The 23,934-nt window shown below is 32.3% G+C and overlaps 1 protein-coding gene across 2 annotated transcripts in view; it reads left to right on the plus strand.

Annotated features, from left to right (window-relative positions):
* The window catches only part of WASL (WASP like actin nucleation promoting factor), an 85,848-nt gene that overhangs the window by 35,710 nt on the left and 26,204 nt on the right, over nt 1-23,934 (plus strand). For both annotated transcript variants that reach the window (XM_081287173.1, XM_081287174.1), the window contains exons 2-8: nt 7,603-7,737; nt 9,978-10,064; nt 10,596-10,692; nt 14,133-14,156; nt 20,632-20,800; nt 21,688-21,730; nt 22,652-22,805. In XM_081287173.1, the coding sequence (XP_081143299.1) occupies nt 7,603-7,737; nt 9,978-10,064; nt 10,596-10,692; nt 14,133-14,156; nt 20,632-20,800; nt 21,688-21,730; nt 22,652-22,805 (709 nt within the window). The remainder of the gene's footprint in view (nt 1-7,602; nt 7,738-9,977; nt 10,065-10,595; nt 10,693-14,132; nt 14,157-20,631; nt 20,801-21,687; nt 21,731-22,651; nt 22,806-23,934) is intronic.

Raw genomic sequence — 23,934 nt, forward strand, 5'->3', positions numbered from 1 at the left:
CATTGTGTCCCATAGATTCCGATATGTTGTGTCTGTATTTTCATTTATCTCTAAGAATTTTTTAATTTCCTCCTTTATGTCTTCTGTAACCCATTGATCATTCAGTAACATATTGTTCATTTTCCATGTGATGTAGGATTTTTCCTTCCTTCTTTTATCATTGATTTCCAGTTTCATTCCATTATGATCAGATAAAATGCATGGTATTATCTCCACCCCTTTATATTTACTGAGGGTTGCCCTATGGCATAATATATGGTCTATTTTTGAGAAGGATCCATGTGCTGCTGAGAAAAAAGTATATCCATTTGATGATGGTTGATATATTCTATATATGTCAGTTAAGTCTAGGTTGTTGATTGTGATATTGAGTTCTATAGTTTCTTTATTCAATTTTTGTTTGGAGGATCTGTCCAACGGTGAAAGAGGTGTGTTGAAGTCACCCATAATTATTGTGTTGTGGTCTATTTGATTCTTGAACTTGAGGAGAGTTTGTTTTATGAATGTCGCAGCACCATTGTTTGGTGCATAAATATTGATAATTGTTATGTCTTGTTGGTGAATGGATCCTTTTAACAGTATATAATGACCTTCTTTATCCCTTTTGATTAACTTAGTCTTGAAGTCGATTTTATTCGATATGAGGATGGCCACTCCTGCTTGCTTACGAGAACTGTGTGCGTGGTATATTTTTTCCCATCCTTTCACCTTCAGCCTGTGTATGTCTTTTCCAATCAGATGTGTCTCCTGGAGGCAGCATATTGTTGGATTTGTCTTTTTAATCCATGATACCAGCCTATGTCGCTTTATTGGAGAGTTTAGGCCGTTAACATTCAGAGTTACTATTGATATATGGTTTGAACTTCCATCCATGTTTGAATGTTTATCCTTTTTTTTTTTTTTTTAAATATTTAGTTTGTTTCTCCGTGATTATCTTTCCCCTCGCCCTCTGTCTTTACTGAGGCACTTCCCACTGATGGTTTTGGTTATTGTTTTTCATTTCTTCCTCGTGTAGTGTTTTGCTCAAAATGCTTTGCAATGCAGTTTTTCTGGCTGCAAATTCTTTTAACTTTTGTTTATCATGAAAGATCTTTATTTCGTTGTCATACCTGAAGCTTAATTTTGCTGGATACAGAATTCTTGGTCGGCATCCATTGTCTTTCAGTGTTTGAAATACATTGTTCCATGACCTTCTTGCTTTCAGTGTCTGTGATGAAAAGTCCGTTGTTAACCGTATTGGTTTACCCCTAAATGTAATCTGTCTCCTTTCTCTTGTAGCTTTTAATATTTTCTCTTTGTTCTGTATATTGGATATCTTCATAACAATGTGTCTTGGCGTTGGTCTACTGTGATTTTGTGTGCTCGGTGTCCTGTATGCATCTTCAATTTGTATATCTGTTTCCTTTTTTATTTCTGGAAAGTTTTCTGTAATTATTTCATTCAGCAGGTTTCTCATTCCCTTGGTGTGAATCTCTGTATCTTCTTCTATCCCGATGACTCGTAAGTTTGGTTTCTTCATGTTATCCCAAATCTCTTGGATGTTTTTCTCCTGATTTTTTACCAGCCTTTCTGAGTTGGCTAGACTCTTTTCAAGATGGTATATTTTGTCTTCATTATCTGACGTTCTGGTTTCTACTTGTTCCACTCTGTTAGTGATACTCTCAATTGAGTTTTTAATCTGATTTATCGTTTCCTTCATTTCTAGAATTATTGTTTGATTATTCTTTATAATCCCTATCTCCTGATAAAGATGCTTAACTTCTTCTTTTAGGTGTTTATGTAACTCATTCTCAATGTGTTCTTTCGCTGCTTGAATTTGCTGTCTTGTATCCTCTTTGAGGTTCCATTCCATCTGTCTAAGGTGTTCCTTGAGGTCTTTATATGACCATTTTTCTGATGACTCTAGGTCCTCCTGAATATTTAGGCTGTCCTGCATTGCTTGTACTCCTCTTCTTCCTTGCTTCTTGAAGCTGCTCATGTTGCTTCTTGTTCTGGTTGACTGCTGGGTTACTGTTTATTCCTATAAATTTATTTGATGCTAGGGAGGAAAGGTATTAGAAGGGAAGGGAAGAAGTCACTAAGGAGAATGAGAGTAGGCAGGTAGAATTCAAGGAAGGGGGGGATAAGAAAAATGAAAAGACAAAAGAAGAAAGAAATAGGAATTCCCGCCGCCATCTTTCTCCTCTCGCTATTTCGGGATGATGGCGGGGTGCTGGCTCGCTCTGTCCGGTGTGTCTCTGCCTCGAGCTCCCACACCTCTCTCCGCCGCGGTTTCTACAGCCGGCGCTGCCCCTGTCTTCTCATTAGACTGCCCTATTTTGCAAGGACCATGTCTGTCTAATTCTTCTTTCAGTCCTGCTGTCCTCCCTATTTATCACCATTCCTGATAGATAGTAGGTACTCAGTAAATGCGTGGTGAACAGATAATATAGTGCTTCTCTTAAATAATTTCTAAGACCTAAAAGACTCATTGTGTTTGTTCCCTAATACGGCAGCTTTTTTATCTGTCTCCATTATTTTTCTCCATGTTGGCATTCTGTTTTGTTACTTTTTGCTTTTGTCCTGCTCTTTCTCCTCCTCCTTCATTCCTCCAGCTTTGGTTTTTTTAAAATTAATTATTTCTTGTAGAGTTTTTATCTTTACTAATCTCTACCATTTTCTTTCTGTTTTTTCTTTCCTTTTCTAGTTATTTCTCATTTTAAAAATTACCAGGTGGTAAGATTTCTCCAAAGTGGAGTTTTGTGTTTTCTTTCCCTGGATTGTTTTTACTCATACTGACCACTTAGGAGATGCTTGTTAACTGCCAGATATGTTGTTTTAATTTTTTAAAAATTGTTGGTTTCTATATTGGTTTTTTAGGTTAACATAGAACTATGGTGGTGTTATACTTTTTTTATATACTTTTATTATTTAGAAAATTGTTCTTTGAGATCACTGCATAGTTAATTAATTACAAGAATTCAACCAGTCTTCCTCCCTTAGTACAATGTAGACTAAAATTTCATATTCAGTAACAGTGGGTTATTGCATAGAAACACATCATCAGAACATTTAGGAATATATTTAAAGCCTAGCTTTTATATAGTGAGAAAACTTACATGGATTTTTCTCAGATTAGTTTCCATGCATTTGGGGTCTGGTACACACACAGACATATACATACATGTAAAAGTGGGAGTATTTGACTATTAACTAGACCAATGTGCTTATAGAAAAGGCTGATTTTAGTTAATCATAAGATTTTTGCCTCCACACTTGACATATTTTGTATATTTATTGAATATTTATCTTAAAATATTTCCTTTAAAAACATTATATATTTATTATTAAATATCAATTGTTATAAATACTTGTTCAGTATTACATTATCTTAGTATTTGTTATAGGCAGTTTTTTATTAAAAATAGGGATCTGTGGGGCTGGGGATGTGGCTCAAGCGGTAACACTCTTGCCTGGCATTCGCAGGGCGCTGGGTTCGATCCTCAGCACCACATAAGAATAAAATAAAAGATGTTGTGTCCACCGCAAACTGAAAATTAATATTTAAAAAATTCTCTCTCTTAAAAAAAATAGGGATCTATGAGTCTTGCAATTTTCCAATCCTTTGCTATTTTGTAATAACAGAAACACCTATTTTCCTGATCTAAAATCTTCCTTTGACTTGTTACATAATGTGGTTGTTATAAATGTTCTAGATGTCTGTGGATTGAGTCTTACTTAGGATGGCCCTCCTTTTAACAAAGTTGGTATACATATAGAAGGGATTGGAAGAAGGAGCAGATACTTGTTTATTTTCTTAGTTTGGGGTCATTTAACAGTGGCAAAGGTAGTAATGACTCTTGAGAACCACTTTGTCAAAACTGCCATGGCTATGTATGGGGGCTGAGAGTCCTGCATTTTCATGAATTGTTTGTGCTTTTAAATTTTTTTAATTTTGAAATATTTTTGTACTTACAGAAAAGTAAACTACAAACACAGTACAAACAATTTCTGTATAGCCTTCATATTTATAATACTTTACCTCAGTTTTTTTTTCTCTCTCTCTCATATATATGTGCTTACCTGTTGTTTTTCTGAGTAAGTTGAGAGTAATTTGAAGGCATAGTACCCCTTTACAATATTTTAGGGTGTATATCCTGAAATCAAGGTCATTATCATAGTATCAGTATCAAAATCAGAGCATGCAATTTTCAAATAACAAATATTTGTTTACTTAGGGACAAAGTATAGGAGGAGTGATAATATAGGCTTGCAGAACTATTGTAAATGCTTGTGAGAATTGCATTCTCTTTTATGGGTAAGAAATCAAACATAAGATTATTCTATTTTAGAATGAGATTTGTAGCATAACAGAGTAACATTAAAAAAAATACTCTAGAAACACAAAGAAAAAGCAGTTAGCATTTCATCCTAGAGAATCAGGGAAATATTTCTTGGTTGGTGCAACATCAGCTTAAGGTGCTCTGTTGAAGGACAGCGAGAGGGAATTTACTTCTCAGGATACATTCCCCTATCTAGTTTTTGTTCTTGACAGTGAAAGTCTAAGGATAAATATGTTATTGTGGTTACTCAGTTCTGAAATACCCAAAATGATAAGGTTTTGGTTCTACAAAAATTGATACTGTGGGCGCTGGCTTGTGGCTCAGTGGTAGAGCACTTGCCTAGCATGTGTGAGGCACTGGGTTCAATCCTCAGCACCACATAAAAATAAATAAATAAAATAAAGATATTAAAATATGTATATAAAAATTGATACTGTGATTTTTTTCCCTTTTAATTAACAGATTTTAACCTTACATTATTGGGCTAATAGATTTCCCTTCCTAAGCACTTCTCAGATTGTTTTTCATTAATACCGTCTCAATTATGAAAGACAAGAAGTGATGGAGTTGATTAGATGTAATTGCTTTAAAGGAATGGAAGGAATGTTTTTAAAAGTTTAATTAAGCCACTGTTCATCTAGAGTTTAAGGGATAGTTATTGTTTTTATATTGTCTGGCATTTATATATTAAATGTTGAATGTGCAAGCAATTTTTGCATTTACAGTAATTATTTTGAATTAATTAGAAATGGCTTCATAGGGTGCTCTGACGTCTTATTTTCAGACTTTGCCCAGGTCAAGGTAAAAAGGGTAAAATAGATACCAACTTACAATAAAATTGTAGCAGAGTTTTGAATGTGCAGTTATTGAGAATTGCTTACGAATATTTGAGTTTTCTTTAGTATTAGAATAATTTTATAATACCAAACTATGTTTGCATGGAAAATTATAGAATACATGTCTTTATTTCTTATACAGATGTTTTGGAAATTTGCTTTAAATTTATATAAATATTTAAATATAAATTTTTTTCTAGTTTTTAAATTTTGTACATATACATCCAAATAGTGTTTCACAATGTTAATAATATGTGATCTTTGACAAAGGTATTTTAAGAAATGGAATTTCAGATTCTATAAGTAAGATTATTTTATCTTTCAAGTTGTTGCTTCTTGATTTCTACTTAAAAAGTAAAGTAGAGAGGTTTGGGGTTTTTTTGCTTTTTGTTTTTAAGTAGGTAGTCTTGGTATCTACTTGCTCAATTGCTTTTCTTTTTAGAAATTAATGTATTTTGACAACATCATACTAAAAGGACTGTAATGTGAATTTTCACTAGACTACAAATGTTCTCATATGATTTTTTAAATTTTTTATTTTTTTTCCTTTGGCAGTAGATGAACATAATATAATGCCTTTATTTTATTCATTTTATTTTTGTGTGGTGCTGAGGATAGAACCCAGTGCCTCACATGTGCTAGGCAAGCACTCTACCACTGAGCTACAACTCCAGCCCCATGATTTTTGAACTCTTAGGCCTGGTATTTAATACCTTAAGGGTTTAGTACTAAGGGTTCAGAGCAGGAAGCCTGTGGAGTTGTCTTCCTGTGATTGCATGTTTCCAAAATACTTGTGGGTCTTGAGCAAGCCAGAGGTGCATCTGCATTCTTTAGTCTCCTATTTTAAATCCAGTGTCTTGGTGTGAAGCACTTATCCTGTTTCAAAGGTATCTTCATAATTTTTGAGTTTTTGTGGAAGATTTTCTGCTGCTTTATGTTCTGCTCATTTGAAGTTCAAAGATGAATTTGGTAAAAATACAACATTAAGCACTGTTACCTGGAAAAGTCTGTAGGAACTTTTGATCCCTAACACTATTCTAATCTTACATTTCTGATTTTGGGCATTTTAAAAAATTTGTGTGTATTATAGTTTAAGAGAATCCTTTCCAAAGGAAAGCAGTGCCCAGGCAAAGTAAACTCAAAATAATCTCCAAATCTTAATGTAGTCTCTTCTTGATCAGTGCCCAAATTTTATTGAACTGAAGTATCATAATTACTGAATAAGAGACTCTTTTTATTTAAATTATTTTTTAAACAAAACATGGTTACTATATATTCATGAAATTTTTTGTTTACACTAAAAATTTATATTTTATATTCTAAATTATTTCTTTAATTTTTAGTTTAGGAGTGACATTACTACTCAAAAAAACATGATTATTGTTTTCATTGGACTTAAAAAGAGCTTTATCAGTATGTATGTGTATAACTTTCAGAGAAAGACTGAATATTTACATTCTAGATTATAATATAAAAAAATTAGAATAAAATGGGAATTTCCATTGTTTCATGATATCCAGAAGGATAGTTGCAGCAGGTGTTCTGGAAAGTAATTTTGTCCAAATGTCTGTTGCACGTAATGAATTGTCTTCTCTCCTATGCCTCCAAAAGATTCTAATTAGGTACTGTTTGAGGAATCAAGATAATAGTCATTCAAATAGTTTTTCTTATTCTCAGGAATCATGGGGTTTTTTTGGACTAAATGTCATTCCTTTAATATGTGCCCAGTTGTGCAAGTTGCTTAAAATATTTTTCCTTCAGTTTTAACATCTTTTATAAAGGAGATACATCTACTACAGTGATAATATGATTAGGTATCTAGCATCAATAATTAGTAACCCCTAATCTTACTTGACTTAGCTCCTGTATCATAAGTGCTTAACTATCTTATTAGAAGTCAACCTTTACTAATACTAGTACTTCATTGCTTAGATGTTTAATTTATTGGGATATAGTTTAATACAGGATCTGAAGTCACACATTGTCTGAATTGGAATTTCAGCTGTACTATGTAGTTGTGTGATATTGGGTAAATTACTTAACCCACTTTAGTGTTGGGTTTCTCAAATATAAAATGAGGTTAAAATAGCACTAACAATTCAATAAAGTTACATTTAGAAGTGCTTTGCAGATTTCCTGATGTATTTTAAGTATAATAAATGTTGAGGTTTTCATAATTATTATTATATGGTTTTATATTAGGTATTTGTTACTTTGAAAAATAGTGGCTTCAAATAACAATAAGTGTATCTTATCTCCTTTTGGGGGGAGCCAGCAATTCAGGAGCATCTTAGCTAGGTGGTCCTGGTTTGGTGGTTTTTTTTTTTTCCCCCTCCCGTTTGGTGTCTTTCATGAGGTTGTATATAAGATACATTATTAACAGGATCTATCTGGTCATCTGATTGTTATTTGAAACTAATGGCTTTAAAATTTATGTTTTGCAGACTATGTCTTCAGCAGTGGTACAATTATATGCAGCAGATCGGAACTGTATGTGGTCAAAGAAGTGCAGTGGTGTTGCTTGTCTTGTTAAGGACAATCCACTAAGATCTTATTTTTTAAGAATATTTGACATTAAGGTTAGTTTTATTTTGCTTTCACTTTAAACTGTATGTGATTAGGTTTCTGCCTAATTATGATTTAATATAGAAGATTTATTTTTTATCTTGGTGTAATATTAAATTGCACTTCAAATAATATTCAAAGAGTGGAGTTTTGTTTTAGATATGAAGTATGGACATTGGGATCAAATGGGAACAGATCCTAAGGCAAAAATGAATACTGTAGTTCCCTCTTATCCAAGTTTTTTGTTTCCATGGTTACACATACCTGCAATCAACTATGTTTCCAAAATATTAACTGGGAAATTACTGAAATAAATGATTTATAAGTTTTAGGTAATCTTTATCATAGTATTTTATATTTATTCAATTTTATTATTAGTTATATTGTTTATCTTTTACGTTCCTAATTTATAAGTTAAATTTTATCATTATAAGTACTTTGGATGAAACAAAGGGGAATGAAGGGAAGGAGGTGGGGTCGGGAATATGAAAGACAGTAGAATGAATCAGACATAACTTTCCTGTGTTCATATATGAATACACAACCAGTGTAACTCCACATCATGTACAGCCATGGAAGTTATACTCCACATATATATAATATGTCAAAGTACATTCTACTGTAATGTATAACTAAATAGAACAAATAAAAACTTAAAAAAATTATCATAAGTATGTATATATAAGAACAAACATAAGGTTTAGTACTATACAGGGTTTCAGGCATCCATGGAATATCTTCTTATGTATCCCTCTGGTTAAGGGGAAAATATTGTAGTTTCCTATTTTACCTCTTCATTGTCACCATACATTAATGATACTGTTTTTTTCTAATTATGCCTTTTGATCTTGGTGCAGTCTCTCTTTCTAGTGGTACTCTTTCATTCTACCTTGTGCATCACAGATTAGTATACATAGTCCTTTCAGGGAACAATTGATTATTATTTCAGTTTTGTATGTACTGCTATTTCTGCACTGCTTTAAGCATTATTTATACAATCTAAAAAATATTTTCTACCCATTTTTCCTTATGTTTCTATATTCATATTTTTATGGTTTTATGTTTTTCACTCTCAGTTTACAAGTCTGTATTGTCATAGATTTGACACCATAGATTTGTCAGGTATTCATCTCTTATGGTTGCCAGAAAAGTAATTATCATTTTGCTAAAGTGAAGTCTACATTACATCTTTTAACATCTTTCTGTAGGTAAATTTCCATGGTTAACAGTTATATGTGACAATAGATTTAATGGGATTTTACTTACAAAAATCTGAAACTTTCACTAAACTGGACACTGATATCAGATAGATGACAAGCAAACCTTTTAACATCTCTGCAGTGATTCTGAAAGATGGGAATGTATCCATAGTTTGAAAAAAAAAAAAAAACCTCGGTACTTTGATAATTTTTCATCATCAATGTGAAACACTATTTAGAAATGGAGTAATATGAAGAAGAAAGGAATTCCATGATAGTGTTCATGTGTGTACAGTGTATTTTAAATATTTTAAATTTATGGTATAGGTGGAACCTTACATTTTAGTATGGGGCAATGATTATTGTTTTTCCAACCACATATTTACTATTGGAGATAACTATGGCTGAACACACAATTAGCCACCTTGTTAAGAAGGTTAGACATTTTTTTTATCTATAGGTTAACCTTAATGTGATTTAGTCACCAGTCTCTTTCTGCAGTATGATTGATACTACTGATTTTGGTACTTCATCAATAGGTCACTCTGCAAAAGTTAAGAATTCAAATATTGTTAATAAACAGTACAGAGAAGGTATATTTGACCCTCCCACATCTGTAAAACTGAAGAAAAGAATATGAACATTTCTGTAATATTTGATAGCACACAGCCTGAATATTGTTAATGGAACTGTGCCTTGCATATCCTATTTCTTCTAACATTGATCTGAGAATTATTCTGTTTATCTTTTTGTCCAAGTAACTGTATTAGGAAGTGCCTGATCAGTGAAATTATATATTAGCATATTGAACTAAACTTTTTTTACATGTAGGTTTCATGAAAGAAATGTTATCCAATGTTTACTATTTTGTTATTAAGAAATTATGAAAGAACAAAAAATTATAAAATAGTATATTAGTAATATATTACAATTATATGTAATGTGTGTCTAAAAGTTGTTATAAACAATTCCCTTGTCATGAATCATCTGCTTTGTTTCATTCCTAGAGATTTTTTTTTTTGATAGCTCTTATTTGAATTTTTACTTTTTTCTAGGATGGGAAATTATTGTGGGAACAAGAACTATACAATAACTTTGTATATAATAGTCCTAGAGGATATTTTCATACCTTTGCTGGAGATGTAAGTCATATTTTCCTTTATTGTCATGTTTAATTTTTCCATTACTTGCCTTTTTTAATCCAAAATATTTATAGAGCCCTATTGAAAATCAAATTCAGTTTTTTTATTTTTTGCTGAAGATGAACTATTCAGTTTATTATTTGAATGTCTGTTTGGTAACTTCTCATAATAGTCTTTTAATTTACCTTCTCTCTCTCTCTCTCTCTCTTTTTTTTTTTTTGTTTAACTTTGAGATAGGATCTTAGTTGCTTAGGACCTCTCTATATTGCCCAGGCTGGCCTCCAACCTCGAACTTGTGATCCTGCTACCTCAGTTTCCCAAGTCACTGGGATTGCAGACATGCACCTCTATACCTGGCTTTTTCATGCTTTTTGCCTCATTTATTTACTTAAACCATAAAAAACTTTCTTGTCTACCAGTGTAGTCAACTTTTTCTCCTTTAGAAATATATTTATGTTAGTCATCATTTTTTGTTATATAAAGCTAAATTTCTACATTTTGTTGTTTACTCTTTTTGCTAATATACTTTAGACTTGTCAAGTTGCTCTTAATTTTGCCAATGAAGAAGAAGCAAAAAAATTCCGAAAAGCAGTTACAGACTTGTTGGGCCGACGACAAAGAAAATCTGGTAATGCCCTCCTTTTTTTCTTTTATTTTTTGCACTTACATAAAATGAGCCAGCAAATTAATGGCTTATGTGTATATAACTTTATTAAAACCCAGCTATGTTCATTGATGTATATATTGTCTGTGGCTGCTCTTTTGCTACAACACAGTTTAATAGTTAGGACAGAGAATATATGGCTGTCAAAGCCTACAGTATTTATTGTGTAGCCCTTTCAAAGAAGAAAAAAAGGTTTGGTGATCTCTGCCTCAGAAGAAATAGTGTTGTTTTTTTGTTGTTGAAAAGTTCCACATACACTGAATCTAAATTTGAATTATTAATGGCATTGTAACTTACATTCTTAAAGTATTTTATACTTTGTCCATAGGTATTTTAGATAAGCTTAGAATCAAATAAGCAGAATTCAAACAAGATCTATAAGCATTGCCTTGTCTGTCTTTTGTTCCTAGAGTTGTATGTTATAAAATGGTAAGGAATTTAATTTAGTACATGAAACACCTTTAACACACAGAAAAGAATTAGAGAACTATGTAGGACAGTATAGAGCTTTAAATTAATGGTTGTAATACTGTTGTTTTGACAAATGCACCAGACCTTGCTCTGGTAAAGTGGAAAAGGATGGTTAGGAAAAATGATCCTCTCCAACATCTTCCTATTAAGTAGATCAGTTTTAAGAAGGATAACTTGGGAGTTGAGACTGACAAACAAATTTGCTCAAAACTAGCTACACCCTTATTGTATTGTATTGAAAAGTCCATACTTCCTGAGGTACATGTTAACATCATTTGGAAGATGATCATATTCATCTTTTACCAGTAAGAAGGAATATACAAAGAGAAAGGAACATATTGGATCTGGAAAACATTAGTGTAAAAGCATGTATTTCATTTTATATATCTTCATTGTTTTTTAGTTTTAGTTCCAAGACAAATGTGAGGTTAAAATGAACCAAGTTGTTGCTTCACTGTTGCCATTTGCTTTTGCAGGGGTTGGGGTGGGTGAACTCAGGGGCCCTCTACTACTGAGCCTCATCCCCAGCCCTGTTTTTAATTTTATTTAGAGACAGGGTCTCACTGAGTTGCTTAGCACCTTGCTTTTGCTGAGGCTGGCTTTGAACTCCCAATCCTCTTGCCTCAGCCTCTGGAGCTGTTGAGATTACAGGTGTGTGCCACCATGCCCTGCTTATTCTTTTTACATTGAGTCAGTGGAAGAATTATTAGGGGCCTGCTGCTTTTTGTGGCTTTTGGGGGCAAGAGCATTTACTGTTTTTTTTTTTGCTACACTAAGAAAGATTTAATGCTATAATACTGTAACCTCAATTTTGGAAATGGTTATGGTTCGGTGCCTACTTCAGGGGCATGCTCTGATATTAGGCCAGGGTCTCTGTAGGGCTACTTACACTCAAAACATGACATTTTTGATATAAACAAAGGAGGGGAAAAAAGTGTTAAAAATAATTGATTTTGAAATTGGTAAGATTAGTTAAAGGTGTCTTTCATTTCACACAGGAATTTTCTTGTAGATAGTCCCCAACTTTTAGGCAAAGTATTTCCATCGTAGGAAGAGTATAACATTAGGGAAGCAGCTGAGTCATCTTTGGATGGTCCTGCATGCTGTTTTAACTCCATCTTTACCTCTCTTGAACTTAGGCATGTGGGGTCCAACTTGTTGAGCAATCTATTAGTCTATTTTCTTTTCTTCACAATAGCTACTTAATCTTGGAAGCTATCATGTTCTCTTCAGACCTTTTCTTCTTTAGTTTAATCAATTCCAGATTCTTCAAATAGTCCTATGATCATTATAGACTTACCATCCTAAGTACTGTGCTTTGATTCCACGATAGATTTGATGTTGTTTGCTCAATATGGTGCATACTTGAACACAATACTCCAGTGCAGTCTCACTAATACTCTGATACTAAAATATCCCTCAGTTTGATTGAACACTGTTCTGATATTTCTAGCAAATTTCTCACATTAGCTCCTATTCTGTTTTGTTCAACCAAACTTCCCTCTTTTTTCATATTAATACTTCTCAAGCCAGGATGGTGTTGTATATTTAAGTAATTGCTTCTTAGAATTTAACATTCTGAACTTCTATGATTCTCTCTTTATTTCCATATTTGTGTCATTCACAAATTTAAGTAGTATTTCTTCTTTGTATGCAGAGATAACATCATTCTTGGAAACTGGGGATTGATGTTCATTGACTTAGAAGGTTTTAATTACTTTAAATGTTTTAGAAAGTAACTTTATCAGATTACCATATAGATCATACATTTCTATTCCCATTGCTAAAATTTTTAACTTGTCAACCAATTAATTCTTATTGATTTTGGTTTGTGGTTACTTTTAAACTGATTATTTTATTGCATCAATATTTATGGGCATTTTTCTTAAAATTACAGAAAATTTAGTCGTCGTAAATCTGTGGAAATTGCATTTATTTAAGATGCTTCAGCCACTTTTCAGTTTTCTTAAAGCCTAAGTAGTGTTTGAACCAACCTGGTATATAGGTGTATGAATGCAAAGAAGTAGGTTTTCAGTGTTTTTTCTGGTCTTTCTCAGTGCTCCAAGTTCTCTGGCTATTCTTTTCCCCTTTGTTCTTTCATGTAGTACAATGGTTTTGAAAAATAACTATATTTGGGCTCCCAAAGTTTTATTTTTGGTTCTTACCTCTCACTGGACCTCAGACTATTTATACTCAAGTTAAGTGTCAGAATAGCCACACTTTTACCTGAGCAAAGTGCTTGATATCCATATCCCTGTCCTAGCCACACTCCCACTCAGAAATGTTTCTTCTACTTGATTCTCTTCCTGTCACTATAAAATGCTCCCTTTTATCACTCAGGCTTTCCATGATCCCTCATAATTCTAACAGTGAGTCCCATGGGCTCTACCTTAAAATATGTCCTGGATCTCACCATTTCTTGCAACTTCTATTACCATCTTAATTCAGTCCGTCATCTTGTCATATGGACTACCTAGGTCCCTGGCTAGTCCCCCTGCTGCTATTTCATCCATCCCTCTGCTGTTTCTTCCATAGTGTAGCCAGAGTAAATTTTTAGACATAGATTGATGATGTCACTTACCCTACTCTTGGGCAAAACTTCCTGTCATGTACAGAATTAAATTTTGTAGTCCTCAATCATGGACCATGGGATCCTGCACCATCCAGACCCTGGCTCTCCTGACTTTTCTCATTGCACTATTCTCTTTGCTTTCTCCAGTCTTCATGGTGTTCCCTCATGCTGTTCCCACCTCACGATTTTGGCTCTCTTATTCCTTTTCTTACTTTATTTAGATGTTTGCTTAAATATTCTTCAGAAAAATATTCCTTAGCCATCTGCACATCTATTTAGGAATAGAGTTCAAATGGATTAATTTTTCATATTGATATTGTGTTACACAAGTCTAATAATATTGTAATTTATTTTCTAACAGAGAAAAGACGAGACCCCCCAAATGGTAAGCTCTTTCATAATTATTAACTAAAAAGATTTTAAATTATAGTTTAATTCTTGTATGGTACCATACATTTAATTTCTGATAGTTAGTATCTGTGATCAAATGCTATTAATTATGTTCTTATTGGAAATTAATGAATGGCGGGTGAGAGAAAACGTATTATTATTTGTTTTTTGTTGTTGTTTTTGTTCCTAACATGAAGGAAGAAACCATAGGATGAAAGTGGTTCATACTTAATTCTATACACACAAATTGGCCAAGTTTAGAAATTGTAACTATTGTCCATACTTACCGTAAAGGCATTGCATTTAATTTACTATATTTGTTTATATCCTACTTTAAGATTTATCATTTTTTTCCCTATTTAAAAAGATCTCACATTTGTTATATGGTATATGAAGCCCCTTTTAAAATGAATACTTACTGTGAAGAAGTGTTTATAAATAATTGTACCTGCATACACAATTGTAGCCCTCTTTGATAATGAACACTTGAAATATGATGAATTCATTTGTTTGCTTCTTTGAATATTGAATATCAGAGATGTAAAAGATAAGGTCCCAGACCTTTAGGGTAGATTCTCATCCTGGATTTTAAACCCTCCCTAAAATTATGTACTAAATTTTAACCTCTGTGGTTTTATTAATTTGTCTATGTTCTTTTCTCTGAAGAGAGAGGAACCATGTCTTTTACCACATTTAAGTGGAATCCCTGACCCCTGTGAAGTTGAAGAACCATTGCTCCAAGGAACCTTTATTATAGTGGAGAATGTAGCTGCTGCTTTTTAAAAAGCATCTCACAACTTCCCATTAGAACCTAGAATGGTTATTCAAGAAAAAACTTAGATAACACAAAGTTTTTAATATATACTGACTGTTGGATAATTATTGAGGTTTTATTTGTTAATTTTATTTTTTGTGGTGCTGGGAATTAGAACCAGGGCCGCACGCATGCTAGATAAATACTCTATCACTGAAATACATCCCCAGCCTGAGGTTTCTCTTTTAAGCAAATAAATTGCTTTCTGATTTTGTTCTTAAATTTCTTTTCCTGATATAAAAACAAACTAAAAATTGCATTATTAAATTTTTTAATTTACTTTATTAATTTTTCTATTGGCTAACAACCTTCAATAGTGTTTACCAGGGGTTTCATAGAAATATTAATACTTACAGGGCTGCTCTGGGACTTAAATGAGATAATCACAGTATTTAACATAGTGCTTAATAAATACTTGTTGTCATGATGAAGATAATGGCAACAATAATAATAGCAGCTTCTGTTTAATGAACATTTACACCAGGCATCTTCTGAGATAACTCCTATAGATGAAAAAACAGGCACAGATAAGTAACTTGCTCAAAGTAACAAAACTAGTAAAATTTTGGAGCAAGATTCTGCCTCAAGTGATTGGAGACCTAGAGAAGGGGGGAAATGTCTGAAGATATACAGTTGGTATATGGCAAAAGCAAAGGAAGCAGAACAGCTGAGTCATTTGTGAACTTCTAATGCAGCATTAGAATTTTTTCTTGATGTGTGCCCAGTATTTTAACCTCTGTGGTTTTATTAATTATTTTGCATTTGGTGAACATACATTAATAGTGGGGAAGACTTCTTAGTTGTGGTATCTAAAAACTTTGGAGAAAGCAACTTGAGATTTTAAAGTGTAGACATTGTACAAGTCATATAATTAAAGAATGTAAGTATTTTCATTATATACAAAATGTATTTGTGAAGAGACATCTAATTTCCATGGATAAACTTTAAAAGTTCTTCATGTGCTGATGGTGTCTCACAATTTTGTTATCCCAACTAAGAGAGTCACTCATTAGTAGTGTATTTTGCTCAAATTGCTCATGGTTTTAAATATTTAGATACATAGCTTTTACCCTTTGGTGTAGTGGTCTCCAACTTCTTTCTTTTCTTTTTTTAATTGATTTTTTTTTAATGCATGACAGCAGAATGCATTACAATCCTTACTACTCATATAGAGCACAGTTTTTCATATCTTTGTATATAAAGTATGTTCACACCAATTCATGTCTTTATACATGTACTTTTTTTGCATTACAATTCTTATTACACATATATACCACAGTTTTTCATATCTCTGGTTATATATAAAGTAGGTTGACGCGCAATTCATGTCTTCATACATGTACTTTGGATAATGATGTCCATCACATTTCACCATTCTTGCTAATCCCCTGCCTCCTCCTTTTCCCTCCCTCCCCTCTTTCCTATCTAGAATTCATCCATTCCTCCCATGTTCCCCCTCCCTATTCCACTATGAGCTGACCCAACTTTTTTCTTAAATAAATGAAGGGGTTTTTTAATTTTTTAAAAATGTTGTAGGAGGTCACATTACACAGCAGGTGTTGCTAATATTGTTACCTTTTTATTTAAAAATATTAAAATATGGTATTAATTTATCACATGTATAATAAAGGATGATCTAAATAATTGGTAATATATTTCAATACTTTTTTCTTATTCTTGCAGCTCAGCAAGTAGATTGTCTTGCTGTTTTACAGCAGTGCTTCTACTGTACTGCATTTGGTGCCTTCCACTAGATGGCGCTGGGCACCTTAAACATGTCTTGCAGTGTCCATGGGGAACTTGGTTACAGAATGTCATTTAAGAGGATCTGTTTACCACATCATTTTGAGTAATTATTTAAAAGACACTTGAGTAGAAGTTACATATATTCCTAAAATGAAATTTCATGTCTTCCTCACTGATGCCTAACTTCATTAGCCAATCTGACATTTTAGCTTATGCACTTTACAGTGATTTGTTCTCAGCATCATGACTGCTTGACATCAGAGGCCTCTGGGCCACCTGTTTTTCAACTCTCTCACATTGGTGACAAGTCTCTGCTTTTTATATAATTAAAGGATACTTGTTTATTTCTTTAGATTTAAAATTAAGTAGAAATGTCTTCTGTTCTCAAGAATATTTAAAAACCTTTTCCTGTGACAGTTGTCCTAAATCAGAAGGAGGTGATTTATTATTTGATTGTTCTTTTTGAGAGGAAAAAACCCAGCTGTTCCATTATGTACTACTTGGTAGGTGATCTCAGGATGAGTCTAACTTCAAAAATGAAATAATTAAATTTTACTAGAATGGCTTGAATATCTAATACCAGATCTTCTCTATATTTTAATATGATTGTGCCTTATACAAATTATCTCTTTTTTATATCATTTTTGAAACATAATTAGGCTTTAGAATCAATTTAAACTTATTTCCTAATATCATCACACTCTAAATAGCTATTATCAGCAGAAATAATGAAGTACCTAAGCTCTTAAATGTATCAAAGTATTTTCCTAAATTCCAAAATGTAAAGATTTAATGAATGTTGAATTTTTGGATTGCAAGTTGAGATTTGATAAATTGATAATGTATGGCAACATTTGTAAAGTTAACATGATCAGTTTCCTTGTAGTGTGACTTTTGCACAGAAGGGAAATAGTTAAAAAGTAATGGAAATAACGTTTACCTACTTTGCTTTGTCACCAATTATGTGACTTCATACAGCTTACTTGGTCTTCTGTCTTTTGTTTTCATAAATAAAATGAAAGACAGAAAAACTAATTTTCTGTATTTCACATTTATACTAACTTTTATATATCTCTATAGTCTGGAATTTTCTCAGTAGACTTACTTAAATAATATTTTAACCAGTACTAGTGAAATTAAAAGAGATTATGCCAGCTTTATAACTGCTTGGCAAATGCTTAACAATATATTCATTTTTGAGGTACAGGAGGAGGGGAAACACAGTCTGTCTGTAGTGTGAGTTAAACGTTGTTATTCATTCTACGCATCACTTTTATTGGTTCTGTCCTCTTCATTCTTGGTTGTTCTTCTGGGACCACTGAGTTACTTTTTGCTACTAAGCTATAAATCAGGCTCACAAGAATATTAACTTATTTTCATAGTAAAGAAAATACTAGCTTGAGTAATTTAAACCATCAAATTTAACTTTATCCTACTCTATTACCATTTAGGTCATCCATAATATTACAGAACACTTTTATATAAACAAAGAAACAAAAATATCTTTTTCCCTTAAAAATGATTATGATTAGCTTTTGCTTTAATCTTTTAGTGGTGAGTGGTTTTTCCCTTGTAGTTGTTATTTGAATTTCTATTTCAGAAAAAGTGGTAGGAATAAAGATGATACCTGATACTTGCAGGTCTGTCTTAAGTGAACTCTTAAAGATTCTATTGAATATAAAGATAAGAGAATAAACAATTTGTAGCCTCTTACTGTGGTATTGCTGATACTGGTTGGTATAGATAAGTTATCAAAAAAGCAGGCAGAGAGGGAAAAATGAGAAAAGATCACTAGATAAGTCTCTGTGTCACCATTTCAACCCTTTAACCTTCAAATTTGGGGTATTCTTAATGAGTCCTGTATTGTGAAACTTTAGCAAATGCTAAAATATGTGAACAATTTAGAAAATCCTTGTCTACTACTTAATCAGCCTTTCAGATCATTCCATATCGTTCACCTATCCTTTGCTTCTGGTTGCCATTATTTTCAGATTATTCCTTGACACCAAGGAAACTTTTAATGATTTTTATCTATTTTATTCAGTGGCTTCCACTTTTTTGGGTATTAGTTGCTTTACTTTTGCCAATATCAGCAAATTCCATGGGATTTTTTAAAATAAAATTATAAATAAAACTTTTAGATTATTTATTTATATATAAATACATTTTGACTATTGATGGAAAATAACTGAGTTTTGGTGATATTAAAAATATACATTTTTTCATATTGTTTGCTTCTCTGATAAGGACACATGGCATTTATAATTTTTTTAAGTTCTATTTCATTTTTAAAAAATAGTAAAGTTGAGAGAAAGAGAAAATAGGTTATATGTAATTTACCCAAGTAGGTAAACATTTTTCTTACAGACAACTTTGCATTCAGGTCATTCAAGGTTTTCAACATAATTAATAAATTATAGTCATATTGCCATTGAGTGATCACTTGATATGCATTACCCTATAATTTCTTGAAATTTCGACTTGCCATTATATGATTGTTTTGGAGATCCCCAAGATTATCCCCATGGTTGGTAATTCTCCAGAAGAACCCACATATGTCATACTTATTGCAGATATTCATTACACTGAAAAGATATAAAAATTAGCAAAGGTGACAACACATGGGATGAAGTACACAGGAAACTCATACAAGTATCCAAGAGTTCTCCCAGTGAAGTCTCAAGAGATGTGCTTCATTCTGTTAGCAATGAATTGGGATATGTGAAATGTTACCTAAGAAAATGCTCATTTAGATAGAGACTCAGTGCCCAGGGCTTTTACTGGGGTTTGGTCCTATAGGCATCTGCCATACCATGATTCTAGACTCCAAAGGGGAAAGCAGATATTCAACCTAGATCACTTTGTTAGCATAAAGTTTAGACATGATGAGCCCACCCTTTTGGGGAATGGGGGTAATGTTTTCAAAATGCAACTTCCCAGATGCCAGTGAAAGGCCATCCTTGTTGTGTTATGTTAACTCCTTTTCTACAAATGGTGATAGTAGTTTATACATTTTGAAAGTTGTCACTAATGTAATGATCTTAGAGATTTTGTTAGAGAATTGTATATTGAAATGGGATGTTTAAGGAACATTTATTGACCTTTACTTAAATTCATGTTTTTAATTGAATATATTACATTTAGACTATTATTCCATTAATATAGTTTTTTAATTATAAGGCAAGCTTTGTGCTACCTCACTTAGTGTCACCCCTAAAAATGCTACAGATAATATCCAGGAGTGCCCAGGGTATTTTAACTGTTAATCCTTGCAAAAAGTATGTGTTTTTAAGAATTTTTCCATTTTAGGTTTTTGAGCTATATGCTTTTGATACTTATGCTCTCTATGTGTACTGGTAGGGAAAATATTAATGGACTTAAATATGGCAGTTTTGGAAAAATTGGTAGTAATGATTTTATAAGTACTTTTCTCCTCAAGGATTAATAAAGTTGAAACAAAGTGGTAAGACTAGACTTCTTTGTTAAATTTAAAACAAAGCAGATACCTCTTTTACTTTCTTTATCCCTGTTGTTTATTTTGTGTATACCATCTTACCAGTGAGCAGTGTGTTCACTATGAGACTATTATAGGCAAAATATAAGTGATTAGAACAATTAAATTTAATTTCCATAGAAGTTTATATTCTTCCTGAGAATTAATGTTATACAAATAGAAGTTTGATGTGAAATAATGCATCTATGCCACAGTGTTTATGAATTAATTATAGGCATTAGAAATTTAGGCAGTACCTTTTTATTTGTAAAACATCAATATATGCAGGCTTAAAATTTAATTTATAGTAATGAAGTGATTCTACTTTAGAAAAAGATTTAAATTTATAAATTATGACTATATAGAATTATTTTGTTAAATTATATTTCTTTAATGTTATTTTGACTTTATTTGTAGGTCCCAATCTACCTATGGCTACAGTTGATATAAAAAATCCAGAAATCACAACAAATAGATTTTATAGTACCCAAGTCAACAACATCTCCCATACCAAAGAAAAGAAGAAAGGAAAAGCTAAAAAGAAGAGATTAACCAAGGCAGATATTGGAACACCAAGCAACTTCCAGTAAGAGTTTTTTTGTTGTTATTTTCACTTTTGATTTACTCATCATTGATGCTCCTGATTTTTTTCTTTTGCTGGGTTGGGGGAGGGCAGGATGTTTGCATTCATTGTATTTTAAAAGCTGTAGATTTTGTTGGAGATTTTGAAGACACTTCCTCAGTATATGTTCTGTGAATCTTATAACTAATTTAGTTTCTCACCCATCAGAAAAGAAAAATTAGATAAACTTGTTATTTCAACTAATTGTTGAACATGAAGATGATTTCCCACTCTGATCTACAAATATTATTTGGAAATTGCTTGCAGGCATTGTCTAGAGGGGAAAAGAAGCCTTTGATATTTATATATCATATTTTAAGCATTTTCATATGCATTACTTTATTTTTTTTTTTTTGTGAGAGAGGAGAGAGAGAGAGAGAGAGAGAGAGAGAGAGAGTTTTTTTTTTTTTAATATTTATTTTTTAGTTCTCGGTGGACACAACATCTTTGTTGGTATGTGGTGCTGAGGATCGAACCCGGGCCGCATGCATGCCAGGCGAGCGCGCTACCGCTTGAGCCACATCCCCAGCCCCTGCATTACTTTATTATCTCATTACAAAACTCCTATCTTCTCATATGCTTGATTCTTATATTCTTATATGACAGTTGAAGAAATAGATGCTCAAAGAGATTGTTTGAGAATATTAAGATTCAGTTGTTACACTGCCATGGCTAGAATCCTGCTTTCATAACTCCTGGTATATAGGTCTTCCCAAAATACTATTGAGTGTATGAGAACTATCAGTGCAGGCCAAAAATTCAAAGGATGCATTTGATTTCATTCTTGTTATGTTTTCAATTCCTTTATGCATTTTTTTTTCCTATGCTTCATTTTTAATTCTCTACTTTAGGCATATTGGACATGTTGGCTGGGATCCAAATACAGGCTTTGATGTAAGTGTCTTTTTAAGCCATATTCATTATTACTCAAAATAGGACTGTTACAGCCTTTTTAGATTTTTTTAATTAATATTTTACTATCTCTGAGTGTGGTTGTGTTTATGTATTTGAACCACTGAGCCTTGAAACTATAATATTGTTTTATCTAATTCATGACCAAGTCTTGGAAGATAAAACTTTATGCTTCTGGGACTTTATTTACTGAATAAGCGAAGACTTATGCTTTGAAAGCCAAGGGAAGAAAGTTATTTTTGCCAAGGGATAATTCAGGGGAATACATACTAAATTACTAGAAATTAGCATAATTGAATTCTGAATATTCAATTGTGGAATTATCTAGATGTGGCACTTTTTTTTAAAATATTTTTTAGTTGTCAATGGACCTTTATTTTATTTATTTGTATGAGGTGCTGAGAAACGAATCCAGTGTAGATGTGGCACTTTTTATTATCCCTTATTTTATAGTACTTTGAGGATAAAGAAAATGAAGCTGTGGTGTTGAGTCAGACACAGTGTCATGCTCTAGTAATCACAGTGACTCAGTAGGCTAAGGCAAGAGGATTTCAAGTTCAAGGCCACCCTTGGCATTTAGCAAAACTCTATCTCAAAATAAAAATTGAAAAGCTCTGGTAGTTTAGCACTCTGGGATTAAATTCCCAGTACTGCCAAGAAACAAAAGTTAGTATTTGGAAAAATTATTTTGAAGAAAAATATTTGTGATTGGGGTCAATAATCTTTGGTTATGTAGCTTCATTGTACTCTACAAACATTTATTGAACACTTATTTGTGTTGGGTACTATACAGAGTCTTTAGGGTAAAAGTATTATAATACAGATGAGTATTCCATTTTATCATGGCTATTTTTAAAAAATTGAATTAATTTTCATAGTTAGCAGTTATGTTATCTGTTGTAGCTGAATAATTTGGATCCAGAATTGAAGAATCTTTTTGATTTGTGTGGAATCTCAGAGGCACAACTTAAAGACCGAGAAACATCAAAAGTTATATATGACTTTATTGAAAAAACAGGAGGTGTTGAAGCAGTTAAAAATGAACTACGAAGGCAAGGTAACTTTTATTTCTATATAAGCACTTGGATTTGTTTTTTTCTTGTGAATGTTCTGAGATTGGTCAGTTTTATCGTAGGTAGCTATATACATACATGAGAATCCTTCCTTTAAGTTGTATTTCTTATAATTCAAAAGTAGTACTTTTTAAAATATAATCACTGTCTAACCAATAATGTAAGCATTTCCGTAATACAAATAATGTAAACACTATTAATTTTAAAATGCAAACTCTTTCTTGAATAAAGTACAAAATTGTCTTTTGGTTCCTGAGAGCAGTTTACAAAATCTGATGTTTAAAGCACCTTATAGTTTAGTTGTGTCTTAGCAATTATTTCAGCAAAATGCAAATAAAATAATTTCTCAGTATGACAGTCATCTTATAGTCTATCATGGAAACATCCATGTAAATACTCATAAGTGATGCTAATTTGACTGAAATGAGCATGATGTTTATTTATTTTATTTGCAGGTTAATTACATTTCCAAATTCTGAATTGTCAGTTTTTAAAAATAAATCCTGGGCATAACACCAGTTCTTTTAAACCTAACATAACACCTGTTCTTTTAAAATGCTCTTGGTCAGTCATGGTTACTGCTAGTGTACAAATGATGGAAGGTCTTGACAACCCTCATGTGTTCCTCAGCATTCTTTTTTCACTATTACTACCCACCTTGCCATACATTCTGATAATGCTCAGAATCTCTCAGCCTTTTGGATTTTTAAGTTTATAAAGTAACTGTTGACATTACTTGACCATACCCATGGCTTCTCTTTCACCTGAATACCTGTAACTAAAAGTGGATCATATGAACTAGATTGGGTTTGAGTTTTTTGTTTGTTTTTTTTGTTGTTTTGTTTTGTTTTGTTTTGTTTTTGTTGGGTTTTTGTGTGTGTGTGCGTGTTACTGCTTTTCTTTTTTTTTTTAATCCGCTTCAGAAACACTGAATTAGGCAAGGCATTTTCTTGATTTAATTTACAAATTTAATTTAATTTACAAAATGTCATTGGAATTATTAAGAAAAATGCTTTGGGAATAAAATGAAATACAATTTTTTTATTATTATATGCAAGAACCTGACTTTCAATCTGGAAACTTATAGAAACCAAAGATTGATTTTATGTAAGA

Source organism: Spermophilus citellus (assembly GCF_964194105.1).
Source record: "Spermophilus citellus genome assembly, chromosome: 3".
NCBI classification, from domain to species: domain Eukaryota; kingdom Metazoa; phylum Chordata; class Mammalia; order Rodentia; family Sciuridae; genus Spermophilus; species Spermophilus citellus.